Source organism: Mixophyes fleayi, chromosome 4 (assembly GCF_038048845.1).
Source record: "Mixophyes fleayi isolate aMixFle1 chromosome 4, aMixFle1.hap1, whole genome shotgun sequence".
Classification (NCBI taxonomy): domain Eukaryota; kingdom Metazoa; phylum Chordata; class Amphibia; order Anura; family Limnodynastidae; genus Mixophyes; species Mixophyes fleayi.
This window is the reverse complement of record NC_134405.1, coordinates 70,389,084-70,402,496: the sequence shown is the minus strand read 5'-3', so window position 1 is coordinate 70,402,496 and position 13,413 is coordinate 70,389,084. Positions and strand designations below refer to the sequence as shown.

Sequence of the window (13,413 nt, the reverse complement as noted above, 5' to 3'; positions counted from 1 at the left end):
CTCAACTCCTCTCTCCTCAATCTTCCAATCTACTCTAGCGTTGTCTCACCTCGCATCTGGTAACCATGTCTCACTCTTATTAATCCCATGCTTCCCCCCACCTCTGGGGTGATCTTACTCATTCTATAAGACTATCTCCTAAGTTGAAAAGCATCAAACGCTCCTTGAAAACCCACTTGTTCATAAAAGTCTTCCATTCCACAGTTTAACCAGTCCCCTTTCCTCTTTTTCACTCCTCTTTATGTGCCTTTCACATTTACGAAGCAAACCTCACCTACTCTTTTTTCAATCCCACCATCTGATTTCTAGAGCCCCTTACACCACCCCCATGTGTCACCTGTTTGTCAGCCCCTTCCCCTCTAGATTGAAAACTCTTAGCAGGGCCCTCTTACCTCCTGTCTACCTTTTTCCATTGTCTATGCTCTCTGCATGCCAGCTATGTATTGCACGTCATCCCTGGGCTTTCTGCCCTTGGACTCCACACATCCCATGTCTTCGCTCCTCAATCACTGGCTCTGATCCTGTTTGCTGCACCTATGCTCATGGGCACAGATTTTAGCTTGTGCTAAATATACTCCTTGCTCCTAGTAGAGCTATATATAGTTGTTTCGGGATTTGCATTGCTATGTGTTTACTGTATTGTTCTGTCATGCTCTGTACTCTTTTGCTGTATGTACAGCGCTGCGTACCTTTTGTAGCACCCTATAAATTAAGGATAATAATAATAATAATAATAATAATAATAATAATAATAATATAAAACAAGAATTCTATTGCAGATATGTAGGACATGTAGACTTGATGCAAGAAGACCTAAGGGTTTTAGGGCCTGATTCATTGACAAATGCAAAACTAACACAATGGGCTAGATTTACTAAGCTGCGGGTTTGACAAAGTGGGGATATTGCCTATAGCAACCAATCAGATTCTAGCTTTCATTTATTTAGTGCTTTCTACAAAATGACAGCTAGAATCTGATTGGTTGCTATAGGCAACTTCCCCACTTTTTCAAACCCGCAGCTTAGTAAATCTAGCCCAATGTGCGTTTTTATAAAACATAAAACATTGGGCATACGCACATCCGTATTCAACAAGGAACAGATATGAAGATACATTTGTTGATGGATATGGGTCTAGGTACGCTCTGCACTAACAGACAAGACTCTGCCGGATACGTCCGATACATATGTGGAATATCAAGTCCCAAAAGAACGCACATACAAAAATATTCAGTTAATATTACCTGTTAAAACAAAAATCATTAATGACAAAACAGCAAAAGTAAAAATACTTTTTTGTTTTTGTTTTTCCTCCCATAAAATACACAGTTGCCATCGATAATAATCGACAGTTACATCTGACCTGTGATACGACTGAAAATAATGTACCTTTGAGATGTGCAAAGCTTGAATCTGCCGCTGCTGTGTCCGCCCCTGAAATCGCAGGCTGTAGTAGGGTCCTTTGTGCTCGAAGATGAATTAGAAGCTGCTGCGTTCTCTGGCGTATGGTTCTGTGCGCAAAATACGCAATGTATCGCAATTTACGCTCCTTAATGAATTAGACCCTTAATGAGTATTTTAAGGTTTAAATACTATCATATGGGTTTATTTCTACATGATGCTACAATGTTTTCTAGTTTTTACAAATTGCTACAAATATGTATTTATACTACTATTCCCTAACATGTTTCAATAAACACTTCCAGTACTAGAATTATTGCCTCGCTCCCAGTCCATTTAATTGTTTAAATAAGTCTGTGCAAGTTGCGTTCCGATTTAAATAAGGCCCAGAGTGTTTTGTGTGGGTTAGTTGCTTCAGCCAGCCCCTTGCCTAGAGTTTTAAAAGCCAGTCGAGAGGTGGGAGGAGGGGGGGGGGGTGGTTGGGGGAGTCTCTCACCTGATACGTAAGGGCTGGCATGTATCATCATCATCATCATCATCATGTACTATCATATACAGCTACTCCTACTTCATCATACATAAACCCTGTTCTCTCACACTGTATACATCTTAACCTGATCTCCCAAATAAAAATTATTTTGTTCCCTCACTTGTAACACAGTCCTCTAAAATAGCTATTCCTGTTCTTTCATATAGAACTCTGTTCCCTAATTTGAAACTACCTGTTGTGGGAAACAAGGTACAGCAATGGTAGGGAAAGATCTCAATATCCTGACACCTTTATCATAAGAGCACCTTTATAGACAATCTGCTCAGAGCCAGGAACTAGTACAGCATCTGTAATCACCAACTGCCCAGCACTAGGAACTAGCACAGCATCTGTAATCACCAACTAGCCAGAGCCAGGAACTAGCACAGTACCTGTAATAACCAATTGTCCAGAACTAGCACATTATCTGTAGTCACCAGCTGCCCAGCACTAGGAACTAGCACATTATCTGTAATCGCCAACTAGCCAGAGCTAGGAACTAGCACAGTACCTGTAATAACCAATTGTCCAGAACTAAAACTAGAACAGTATCTATAATCACTAACCACCAAGACCTAAGAACTAGCACAGCATCTGTAATCACCAACTGCCAAGACCTAGAAACTAGTACAGCATCTGTAATCCAAAATATATACAGCGCAAAACAGGAGCTGTGGGAGGTGTCAAACAATAAAAAATGTATATTGTATAATGATCCCTCAATATACAATATACATTTTTTTATTGTTTAACACCTCCCACAGCTCCTGTTTTGCGCTGTATATATTTTTAATTTCTGTGCTGATATTGTGTGGGAACAACACTACCCCATTTACAGCTGCAGTAAGGCTTTGTGGGAGAGTGTGTTTTATATATTTCTGCCACAGGTTTGCTATATTTTCTTGGTTTCAGCATCTGTAATCACCAACTGTCCAGAACTAGGAACTAGCACATTATGTCATCACCAACTAGCCAGAGCCAGGAACTAGCACAGTACCTGTAATAGCCAATTGTCCAGAACTAGAACTAGCACAACATCTGTAATCACTAATTAGCCAGAGCAATGATCTAGCACAGTATCTGTAATCACTAACTGCCCAGAACTAGGAACTAACACATTATGTCATCACCAACTAGCCAGAGCCAGGAACTAGCACAGTACCTGTAATAGCCAATTGTCCAGAACTAGAACTAGCACAGTATCTGTAATCACCAACTAGCCAGAGCCAGGAACTAGCACAGTACCTGTAATAACCAATTGTCCAGAACTAACACATTATCTGTAGTCACCAGCTGCCCAGCACTAGGAACTAGCACAGTATCTGTAATCACTAACTGCCCAGAACTAGGAACTAGCACAGTACCTGTAATAACCAATTGTCCAGGACTAGAACTAGCACATTATCTGTAATCACCAACTACTCAGAGACAACAACTAGCACAGTGCCTGTAATGATCAATTGCTCTGAACTAGGAACTAGCACAGTATCTGTAATCACTAACTAGCCAGAGCTAGGAATTAACACAATATATGTAATCACCAATTGCCCTGAACTGCGAATTAGCACAGTATCTGTAATCAATAACTAGCCAGAGCCAGGAACTAATACAGTACCTGTAATAACCAATTGTCCAGAACTAGAACTAGCACATTATCTGTAGTCACCAGCTGTCCAGCACTAGGAACTAGCACATTATCTGTAATCACCAACTTCCCAGCACTAGGAACTAGCACAGTATCTGTAATGACCAACTACCCAGCACTAGGAACTAGCACAGTATCTGTAATCAATAACTAGCCAGAAACAGGAACTAGCACAGTATCTGTAATTACTAACAGCCCAGATCGTTTGCACATCTAATGCTGGGAATGAAGAGGATAACTCTAACTTCGGACTGCAGACTGGGAGAGTTCACAGAGTTCATTGAGTCTTTAACTACACTAGTGAGTATATTTTGTATCATGATCTTAAATGTCAAATGGTTTTACACTATGTTGAATTAATTTATTTTATCAGAATAAAGTTGTGCCCGTGAAAGGAATAAGAGAGTCTGAATCCTTCTATTACATGAGCGACAGGATCATACTGGGAACCGATGGAATCATATGGAACACTGAAGGAACAGCTGACGGCCTGCATGATATACTCTTATGTGGTTTGGCTATAGGCGAGCAGGTTCCTATTGTGTGACTGTGGTTTAGATAAAAAAGTGTCTGACACTATTGGAGATTTTCTTTTTCCCCCTTGTCCTGACTAGCGCCAGGGGATTTCTATAAAGAGCCAGGAAAAAGTTCTATTTTTCATTGCAAAATGTCTGGGTCTTACCATATAGGTTGATTTATGATTAATGGTTACAATGACAGTATTTGTGTTTTATAACTAACAATATATTGCTATAAATATCTATATTAATTTATGTAAGAGATGTGAGTGGTACCATTTCCAGGGCCTCCATACACATGTGTGGCATTGTAATTCTTTTAAAACATAGCACTGCCTTTATTTACTACCGCTGAGTCAGCAGGAAGCTCCGTACTGTACTTCTGACAAATGCATCATCATGTTCACAAATAACTCTCTAATTACAGTGAATACTGTATCTAATATGTATTTTCTTTTTCTTTTGTATTTTTGCATTTGTATTATTCCATCATATTTATGCTGAAATAATTTCTATAAAATGCATTCAATAGCTCAGTTTCCTTCTAAAACTTCTATAGTTGATCTCTGATCCTAATGTTTATACCAGTCCTATCGAAAAGCTCTTGACACTGTCAAAAAATATATTTCCAATTTCTCATCTCCACTCAAACTAAACTTAAATGCCTCTTTAATATAGTTAAATCTCTTCTCAATTTTCTGACCATCACTGTACAAGATCTCACTTCCTGCTTCAAGGTCAAGATTGACAAGATCCTACATGAAATGATATCCTGCTCCCCAAGCAACAACCTGCTCAATTATTTTCCTTTACCCTCTAGCACCTTCACTTCACTTGATCCCACAAATGAAGAGGGAGTATCTACTCTCGTCTCCTGCCACTACCTGTCCATTTGACCCTATCCCCTCACAAATTAATTGATTACTGTGTTGTGCGCTCATCCCAGCCTGAACTAAAATGTGACTTCAGCCCTACAATCAGGGGCTGGCTGGGCTGGAGGGCAGAGGTGCTTCTGCCCCCCAGGCCGGTCCCATAGTGAGCTATTTTAGGTTGGGTCACTGGGCATTCTGCATTTTTTTTTTTCTTTAAAATGTTCCTACTAGGCTGCTGAGTCCAGCCTAGCCCCCCCCCCCCTGGCTAAAATGTGCCAGCCCTCCTCTGCCTACAATCTAATTTGAATGCAGATGCTAGACTTCAATGGCTGCACTGTTCTGTCAGTCCCTACATTGGCTGCCTGTGTTTTACTGATTCCAAAATATAGTACTTCTAATATACAAAGCCATTAACAAAACTGCATCAAAACATATTTTAACTTGTCTCAACTTAAGCCCTTCGCTATGCCCAAGATCTCCTCTCATCCAAGCTCATTACCAGTTACAGTACTGTTCTCAGTCTGCACCAACTCTGTGGAATTACCTCCCTGTCACAGGATGGGCCTCCTATGCCACCCTGTCCGTTGTTGCTGGGGACCGCTGGGCTTGCCTTATCACCAACCCTTTTCTTTATCCCAAATTGCGCCCTTCTATGCACAGTAGGTGGGGCTTCTGCTGCTGCCACCACTAGGCTCCTTTCCGGCAACTAGAACCACGTCCTTCTGGGTAACTCTCGCTGCTAGTGTACCCTTTTGCTGAGTACCTGGGCTGGTACACCTGACCTCTTCCATTAGATCAGGGTTGCTGTGAATGGCCAGAGCTGCAAGTAGCGGGCAGAGCGTTTGTACTAGACGCTGGGTTTCAACCTCAGAACAGCTGGATAATGGATTTGATCTAATCTGTAGGTCACAGGAATTGCTGCAGGTGAGTCGGCGTCAAAGCAGGATCTTGAAGCAGTGATGTTTTATTAGCTCAAGTGGCCCTTATAAGGACCATTACACACCAGTTTATAGTGCTAGCAATCTTTCCAGAAGTTACAGATGGAACGATACATTACATGGTAAAACAGCGCTCCTTTTATATACAGTTTTGCAGCCCTAACTTGGCAGGGGGTAACCCAGTCCCTGTCTTAGCTGGCACCGAAACAACTGGAATATCGCATGAAATAATTACCATTAGGAAATGATATCCTCTAACCTGGAGCTAACGCAGTTTAAACTTTAACAAAATTGACATCAGTCTCTTGATTTCCTAACCCTTGGTGTTAAGTCTCCTATATTACTTGCATCCTGTCTTAGAGAGATAGCAAATCTACTTACCCCCTACCTGTGCTTTCAGGCTAAACAGACATATTGGTCACTTCACATGAAAAGAATTAATTAACTTAACTTAGGATTTCTTCTCGAAATTACACAACAGATTTCATCCAGCAAATTGCTACTGACTCAGAAATCAATACCTCGGAAATCAGTACATGTCTAATACACAGCATCAAGAATCTGTACATTTGCGATGATACAAATAGGCTCCTGCGCCACTAATTGAAATACATTTCTACAATAAATTATTTCTATGTGATCTCGCCACACTGCCTTGTACAAAAAGACGTTCTATTTGCCTCAAGCTGTCTCTGAAAACTCACCTCTTTATGCAAACTTATCAAATTCCCAAACCTCCTTAGGCTGTTCTATATGATTACTACTCATCTACACAGTTCAGGAAAAACATTACATTTATTCCCCTTCCATACTCAAATAATCTTCTGACCCCAAAACCAACATAGACTAGATCATATAACCCCACTATGCACTGTTTTCCATTGTATTCAGGGTGGACCAATATGCACTATGTGGCACTTAGCCTATTGTATAAAACTTCTATTTTCCTATAGATCCTAAGCTTACCAGCAGGCCCCAGTTTAATTGCTGTGTGTCTTCCCAACTGTAAAGCACTGCAGCATATAAATAAATAATAATAGTAATAGAAATACCAAGTATAAGGAATGTTTCAAACTTGCCTCCAGACTGCCGCAGCTCGAACCCCTGACCCACTCCCCAGTACTTTATCCACAAAGCTGTCTGGCTAAGATTTTGCATTGTTCTTTTATTTCTACTATGTTACATCATAATCCTGTCTGTGCAACAATGGTATGTTTCCAAAATGTGACATTATAGAGGACTGCTATGGGGACTGGCGTACAGTTACTGAGCCAATGGTGATGTAACCCATCCCAATCAATCATACATTTGATTTTATTGTTATAGTTTATTTGTATAGCATTGATCATGTTACCCAGCGATGTACGGAGAGAATGTAGTCATTCACATCAGTCCCAGCCCCATTGTGCAGCTTACATTCTATACCCTTACCACACTATGGATGAAACCCATGGGGAGAACATACAAACTCCACACAGATAAGACCCTGGTCGGAATCGAAGTCATGACCCCAGCGTTGTGAGGCAGCAGTGCTAACCGCTGTGCCAAACTGTTCTGTTGAATTTACATAATGTGATTGCTTATGTAATTTCTTTATGTTTTATCACAGTTAAATGATGATGATGATGATGATGATGCATTAGTTTTCATAACTATTCGCCAATATCTTCACAGGCAGAGCAGGGGTTAAGTGGTGCAGTGTCGATTGGCCTTAATTCTTCAAACCCCAGTGGGGAACAGACGAGATGTGCTGAGCGTCACTGGGAGAGAGCTAGCCCTGAATGGTTTATGTCAGTGATTAGTTTGGTCATAATTATATATTTTACTTGGCATTGCCCCAAAAAAGTGACCTCACCGCTGTACAGATTTAACTCTGGAACAAGCAGCGTTGCCTTTTACATCTGTATTAATGCATCTGAGCTTTCCTCCAGCGTGATGACAAATAATATAAAGTTTAGTGATTGCAGCACAGGGCTGTCAAAGCCATATTTTTACTCTACTTTGGATAATGGTCTCTCTACTTTATGTCGTGCAACAGTAATAAAAATGCATAAGTTAACTTATGCAATCACTAGATAAATAATGCACAGACAAAGACATGGACCTAGACTCACATTATAAGATAACATTAGATGAATACTTCCCAGTTGTGCGTCATCCGTAGGACCCTTATTACGCTATTCCTGCTTAACTCAAAACTGTTTCTGTCTCTTTTTGACCTGTTATCTATCTCTTTGTGAGTAAACCCAGCTTGTCTTCTTTCTGAGCTCCATAAAATAAAAACACTCACATTGTGAATTGTATTAACTCTTCTGCTGCCATATATTAAAGCTGATTCTCAACTATCTATGGTGATATCAGCTGACCGGTATCAGGGGAGTTTGAGCTGACAGTGGTCTTACATTCCCCTTAGAAGATTAATTGTAATCAAGCAGGTAGCCAGGACCACTGTTGAGGTGCCAGATCTGTATTCAATTTGGGCTACAGTAGTGTTGTTGGCTGATGACCGCACACATACAGACAGTGGACACTCGTTATTTTCAATAAAGGACAGCAAATAAATTATACCTCCCAACTGTCCCAATCTTGGTGGGACCATCCCATTTGAGGGTACTGTCTTGTCGTCTCCTGTCGTCTCCTTTTTGTCCCGATCCTTGGGAAGTTGGGCGGTATGTCCTGGCTCTCCACCTCTCTATGCAATCGTGAGGCTGGAGTATACACACTAACATATAGCTGGTGCAAATGCTGTGTTTGAGCTAAATGCATCTTGAGATGCACAAACTGAACATATACATACATGCACCTTATCCTATGTACATTTGGGAAACAAATGTTTGTAATTCTAAATTAGCCTTGAAACGTGCATGAAAACGGCAAAAGGCATCGTTTTGAAAAGCGTACACTAATATCTATGGCACCTTCAAGGACCAGTAAAAATCAAGTCCTTTTGTGGTGGTGGGGGGACTTTGTGGCACTTTCCATCCTTTGACGCTCATTTGGAAGTAGAAATATAAGACGCATGATTGTGTCACCTCCATATGAATCTCTTATACACCCAGATCTTGCCAGAAGATGCAAACCTTTGCACCACCCAATCAAAAATAAATCTACTTTTCATAACAATTGGCGCATTCACTCGCAAATAGATTTATAACATCACAAGACAGTAATCACGCAGTAGACCACCATTGTTGTACTTATGTAAAATGAACCAGTCTAACGCATATCTGAAAAATTTCCTGTACCATGACAGATGTTCATATATTTAATAATGTTTATATTATTGTTCTTCATCCCACTGTAAGTTACTGTCCTTTGTAATCATCCATTTCAGGCTTAGGTTGGGCACAGTGACTTACAGTGGACTTACTGATGTCTAATGTGCATAGGGAAAATTGCCTCTTATTAGTAGATTCTTTATATAAAGAAATCTGCATTTTAAGTGTAGTTTAAATCTTTAAGGAAGGTGATTACATGTGGCGAAATTTTGTTGTTCAGTAATTAGGTTGAAAGGACTAATAGCTTGAGGTTCATGCTCCAAACTCAACTGTCCGCAATCACAAGCCAACCTCTTAAATATCAGGCTTTTATCACCAGAATGAATCATTTGGGCCAATACATGCTATGAATTTGGGCCAATTGTTAAAAAGGCAACCAAATTGGTCAACTGGACTGTAAAGTGTGTGTGTGTGTGTAAGGTCGCACAAACTCTAACATTTTCTACTAAGCCAGACAAGGAAAATGCTGCGACTTTAAATGATCTTGAGTTCAGTAATTGAATACAAAGGAACCTACGTAAGCACAAGATTGAGAGAAGCTTGAATTTCACATCTTGGTCCCATTCTCTGAAGCTATAGTCTACTCTTTTCACAACCTCTGCATCTAATTTATATGTGACTGTGGAGCATTAGCATTTAATCCAAAAGGTTTAGGCATAGTATTTTATATTCTGGCAAGATTCATTGGATTATCATTATACCCTCATTGGAAAACATCCACATTACCCAGTTCCTCCACTAGATGGCAGCACCAGGCAGAAGTTGGCAGCTCCCTCAATCTTTGCCTATTCCAAATCAAAGAAACATTCATTGTAACCACTTTCTAGGTCAGGAATGAAAAACAATTGGCAGCCTTGCTGCTGTTGAAGTATATCTTCCATGATGCTCCGCCAGTTATTCCTCCCAAGGGAGTCTTATGTATTTTCTCTCCTGAAGAGCAATTTAGCCTTTTGGGTTATGGGTCAAACAAAACGATCACAATCAGAATGATCAGGGTTGCCAACCATCAGTAAATTTACTGACAGTAAAAAAGAAGCTTGATTTTCACCCAATAAACAAGGAAAAAGTTGAGGTCGGTAAGAATTGGCTACAGCTACACACACTTGCTGGCACTGGTGAAATTGCCAATATATTATTCACATATTTTACTTACAGTATTGTGATGCAGAAATCACATCCACAAATACTATACTGCCCATAGGATGAACCAGCACTATGAGCAATTATAATTTGTTCCCAAACACATTCCCTTATCAACCCTAGAATGCATGATCTTAGAAACACAGGGTTTTTTTTCCTGTGTTTGTGCAGTAATGTGCTGTTAGTTTTGTAGAACCCAGCACAGTGAGTTTTGGAACATAAATGTACCAGAAAGAGGTTGATTTATGTGTCTTATAACTTTTGATTTCCAAACCAGAGCAGCAGAACACTGGTCACAGAGCCCATGCAGACTCTCAACACATCTCTGCTTAAACTGCTATGGGACAGAGATTGTATGATATCTTCCATGAGCACAGCTGGCAGAGGACTGTAATTCTCTGCAGCAGGAACGCAAGTGGACGCTCAGCTTTAGGAGGAAGAACAGCTGCCTCAGCTATTTCTTTTTATGCCTTATGGCTATGTGCACTCAGTCAACAGTGATCCAGAATAATCTCTGCATTTTAAGTGCAGTTTGTGAAGAATAAGGTTAGACAATGGGTTAGCATTGCTTCAACTCCAAACTTGTGTAAAGTGCCACTAGAATTACTCTTTTGTTGTTCCATAAGCGGATATTACTATATTAAGTAACCACAAAAATAAAATGCAAGTGATTGTATATAATAGTCTATAATAACACTCACAAGAGAGTAGGTTAATGTAAATAAGTAACTATTAAAGTAGAACAGTGTGCAAGCGGCTACAAGGTCCGCAGATGGGGGGGGGGGGGGTTTCCTTTTCTTTCAAAGCTCTTAGAGTATATGTGTTTTTGTTTTTTTTACCTTTAACAGGTATATGGGTAAAAATCTTACTACGTGGCCAACAAATGTCTAATTACACCCCTGGGTAAGTGTTTCAGTTGCTTATCAGAAAGTAAAATGTTTGAGATAAAGCTGTGAATGTGGGGGACAGATTTTTCCCTATGCACAGCAGTCTTCCTGTCTGTAACCCCACTGAAGTGAACTGCATCAAGTCTCTATGATTTTAATGCTGCTGATGACAGAAATACACAATACACAATAGCTTGCGCTCACTCGGTGATGCAATTTACCTTCGTGTGGAAAGTTGTTTGGGAAAAATTGCTTTTGGGTATGGGGGTAATGTGTCCTGGTCTAATAGAATAAAGCTGCTTTGGTAAACACTCCTAAGACATTTGGCTGACTTGCAAACATAGAGGGGTCACTCAGCCGGCTGAATGCAATATGCGCATCTGTTTTTGCACTATTTCGGCTCACTTTTCTGAGGCCTATATTTATATGGGTGCTTATAAAGCACTTGAGGCTTGCTGACAGTCAGACGGATATTCTTTGCTCCGTTATGAGCTGAACACATGTCTATTCCAAGCATTACTGCAAATTTACATCTAAGCACTGATTGTCTGCCTACCTTCTGGATAGCAACCCCAGTGCAGTATATCATCAATATGTTAGAGTTTGTTTTATACTATTTATGTAAGTATGACTTACATACATTCTTTTTCCAACTATGCATCTGTATTCCATTTGTAATGTGTGCATCTGGGTTTGCTATCAGCTGCCTACTGAAATTGTGGATTGCAAACACATCTTGTCCACGTGTAAAAAAAATCATCCTATTTATCCATCCATCAGCCTAATAACAAGTTTGCACATACGCCATGTATTAACACCACACCATGCAAAAAGCAATTAATACCTGAAATACTCATTATTAAACCAATATCAGTGCTCGCTTGAAAACTATGTCATCCTTGGATACCATCTTCATCAAAATAAATGCTCCCACAATGTTGGCAGCAGATTAAGACTTAGATCTAATCTGCCCACTAAAGCCAATTTGGTGCAACATTGAAGGAATTATAATAATGGTTTAGATTAATTTACATTATGAATGAGCCATTTTTTTTTATACAACTCCTCATAGCTATAACTATAATTTATAGCATCATAGCATAGTATTTAAAGAATTTTCTATATGATTGGTGACCCCTCACAGGTCAGCCATGAGCAGGTTAGGACCTGAGCCTGGGTTTAAGCACCAGTTATTATTCTACGGTTGACGTTAGGCCAATTTCTGCATATGCAATCTATCAAAAATGTTGTGCGTGCAGCCGAGGACAAAATCCCAGTGTTTCTATTGTTACTTTAGTAAACGTCTCATATAACCTCTTTACTGACAAGCAATCCATCAGTCCCTCTCTTGCCTGTAGAAACAACCAGAAGCACTTTTTCTCTATAACTCATATAGGTGTATTCAATGTCACATTGTGTCAAAAAATATAAATGAACACTTACTTGTCCAAGACAAAGTACAGGTCAAAGCCTCCATAGCAGGAATGTCCACCACGTTCTCCTGTCCCACCTTGGCTATCACAGGTTAGGATAAATGTAGCGAGAAGAAGTGGTTTAAAACCCAAAAGGAAGGCACACAATCCAGCCATAGTTACTCTGGGCTGCTGAGAAACTTGCACAAAACTTTTGTCTCCTATGTATGTATAATCCACTCTGATAAATGAAAGCTGCCCTCCACTCGTGGAACTGCCTTTGATTTTCAGAGACCTTGTTTTCTTTCCACCTTCCCTCTGTGGTTTTCAGAATTTGTACAGCCCTGTCCTGGTATCTCTGTTGTTGTCAGGAGTTTGCATCACATTTGTATGCTGCTCAGAGGAGGCACCGCTGTGCTCTGTTTAATGGGATGAAAAGTTTTTCCTGACCAGCTCTGCTTTGTCTAAACCTGCAGATTTTTTTGTGTGTGTGTGTGTGTGAGAGCGCAGTTAGAAGAGTACAAATCCTGCCATCTTGTGGTGGTAGAGCAGAATGCAGACATGGTAAGTGTGTGGGGGCATTAAGGGCAGAGCCGGATTTAGACCTCAATGGGCCCTAGGCAAGATACTGGTTTGGGACCCCTGCCCTAAAATAATTCATAGCACTATAGTTTTTTAGCATAACATATACCCCTATTCTGGGGCTGCCTTTAGCCCGGGGGGGGCAAGCATATAGCACTGGCCCATAAGTAGCGGCCCATTTTTAAAGGGTGGTCTCACCGCCGGCCCTGAGA

At 40.3% G+C, this 13,413-nt stretch overlaps 1 protein-coding gene across 1 annotated transcript in view; it reads right to left on the bottom strand.

The window, feature by feature from the left end:
• Positions 1-13,062, bottom strand: part of ANTXR1 (ANTXR cell adhesion molecule 1) — a 118,082-nt gene extending 105,020 nt beyond the window's left edge. Inside the window, exon 1 of the mRNA XM_075207399.1 lies at positions 12,651-13,062. Within this exon, the coding sequence (XP_075063500.1) occupies positions 12,651-12,796 (146 nt within the window). The 5' untranslated portion in view covers positions 12,797-13,062. The remainder of the gene's footprint in view (positions 1-12,650) is intronic.
• Between the last annotated feature and the right edge of the window lie 351 nt (positions 13,063-13,413).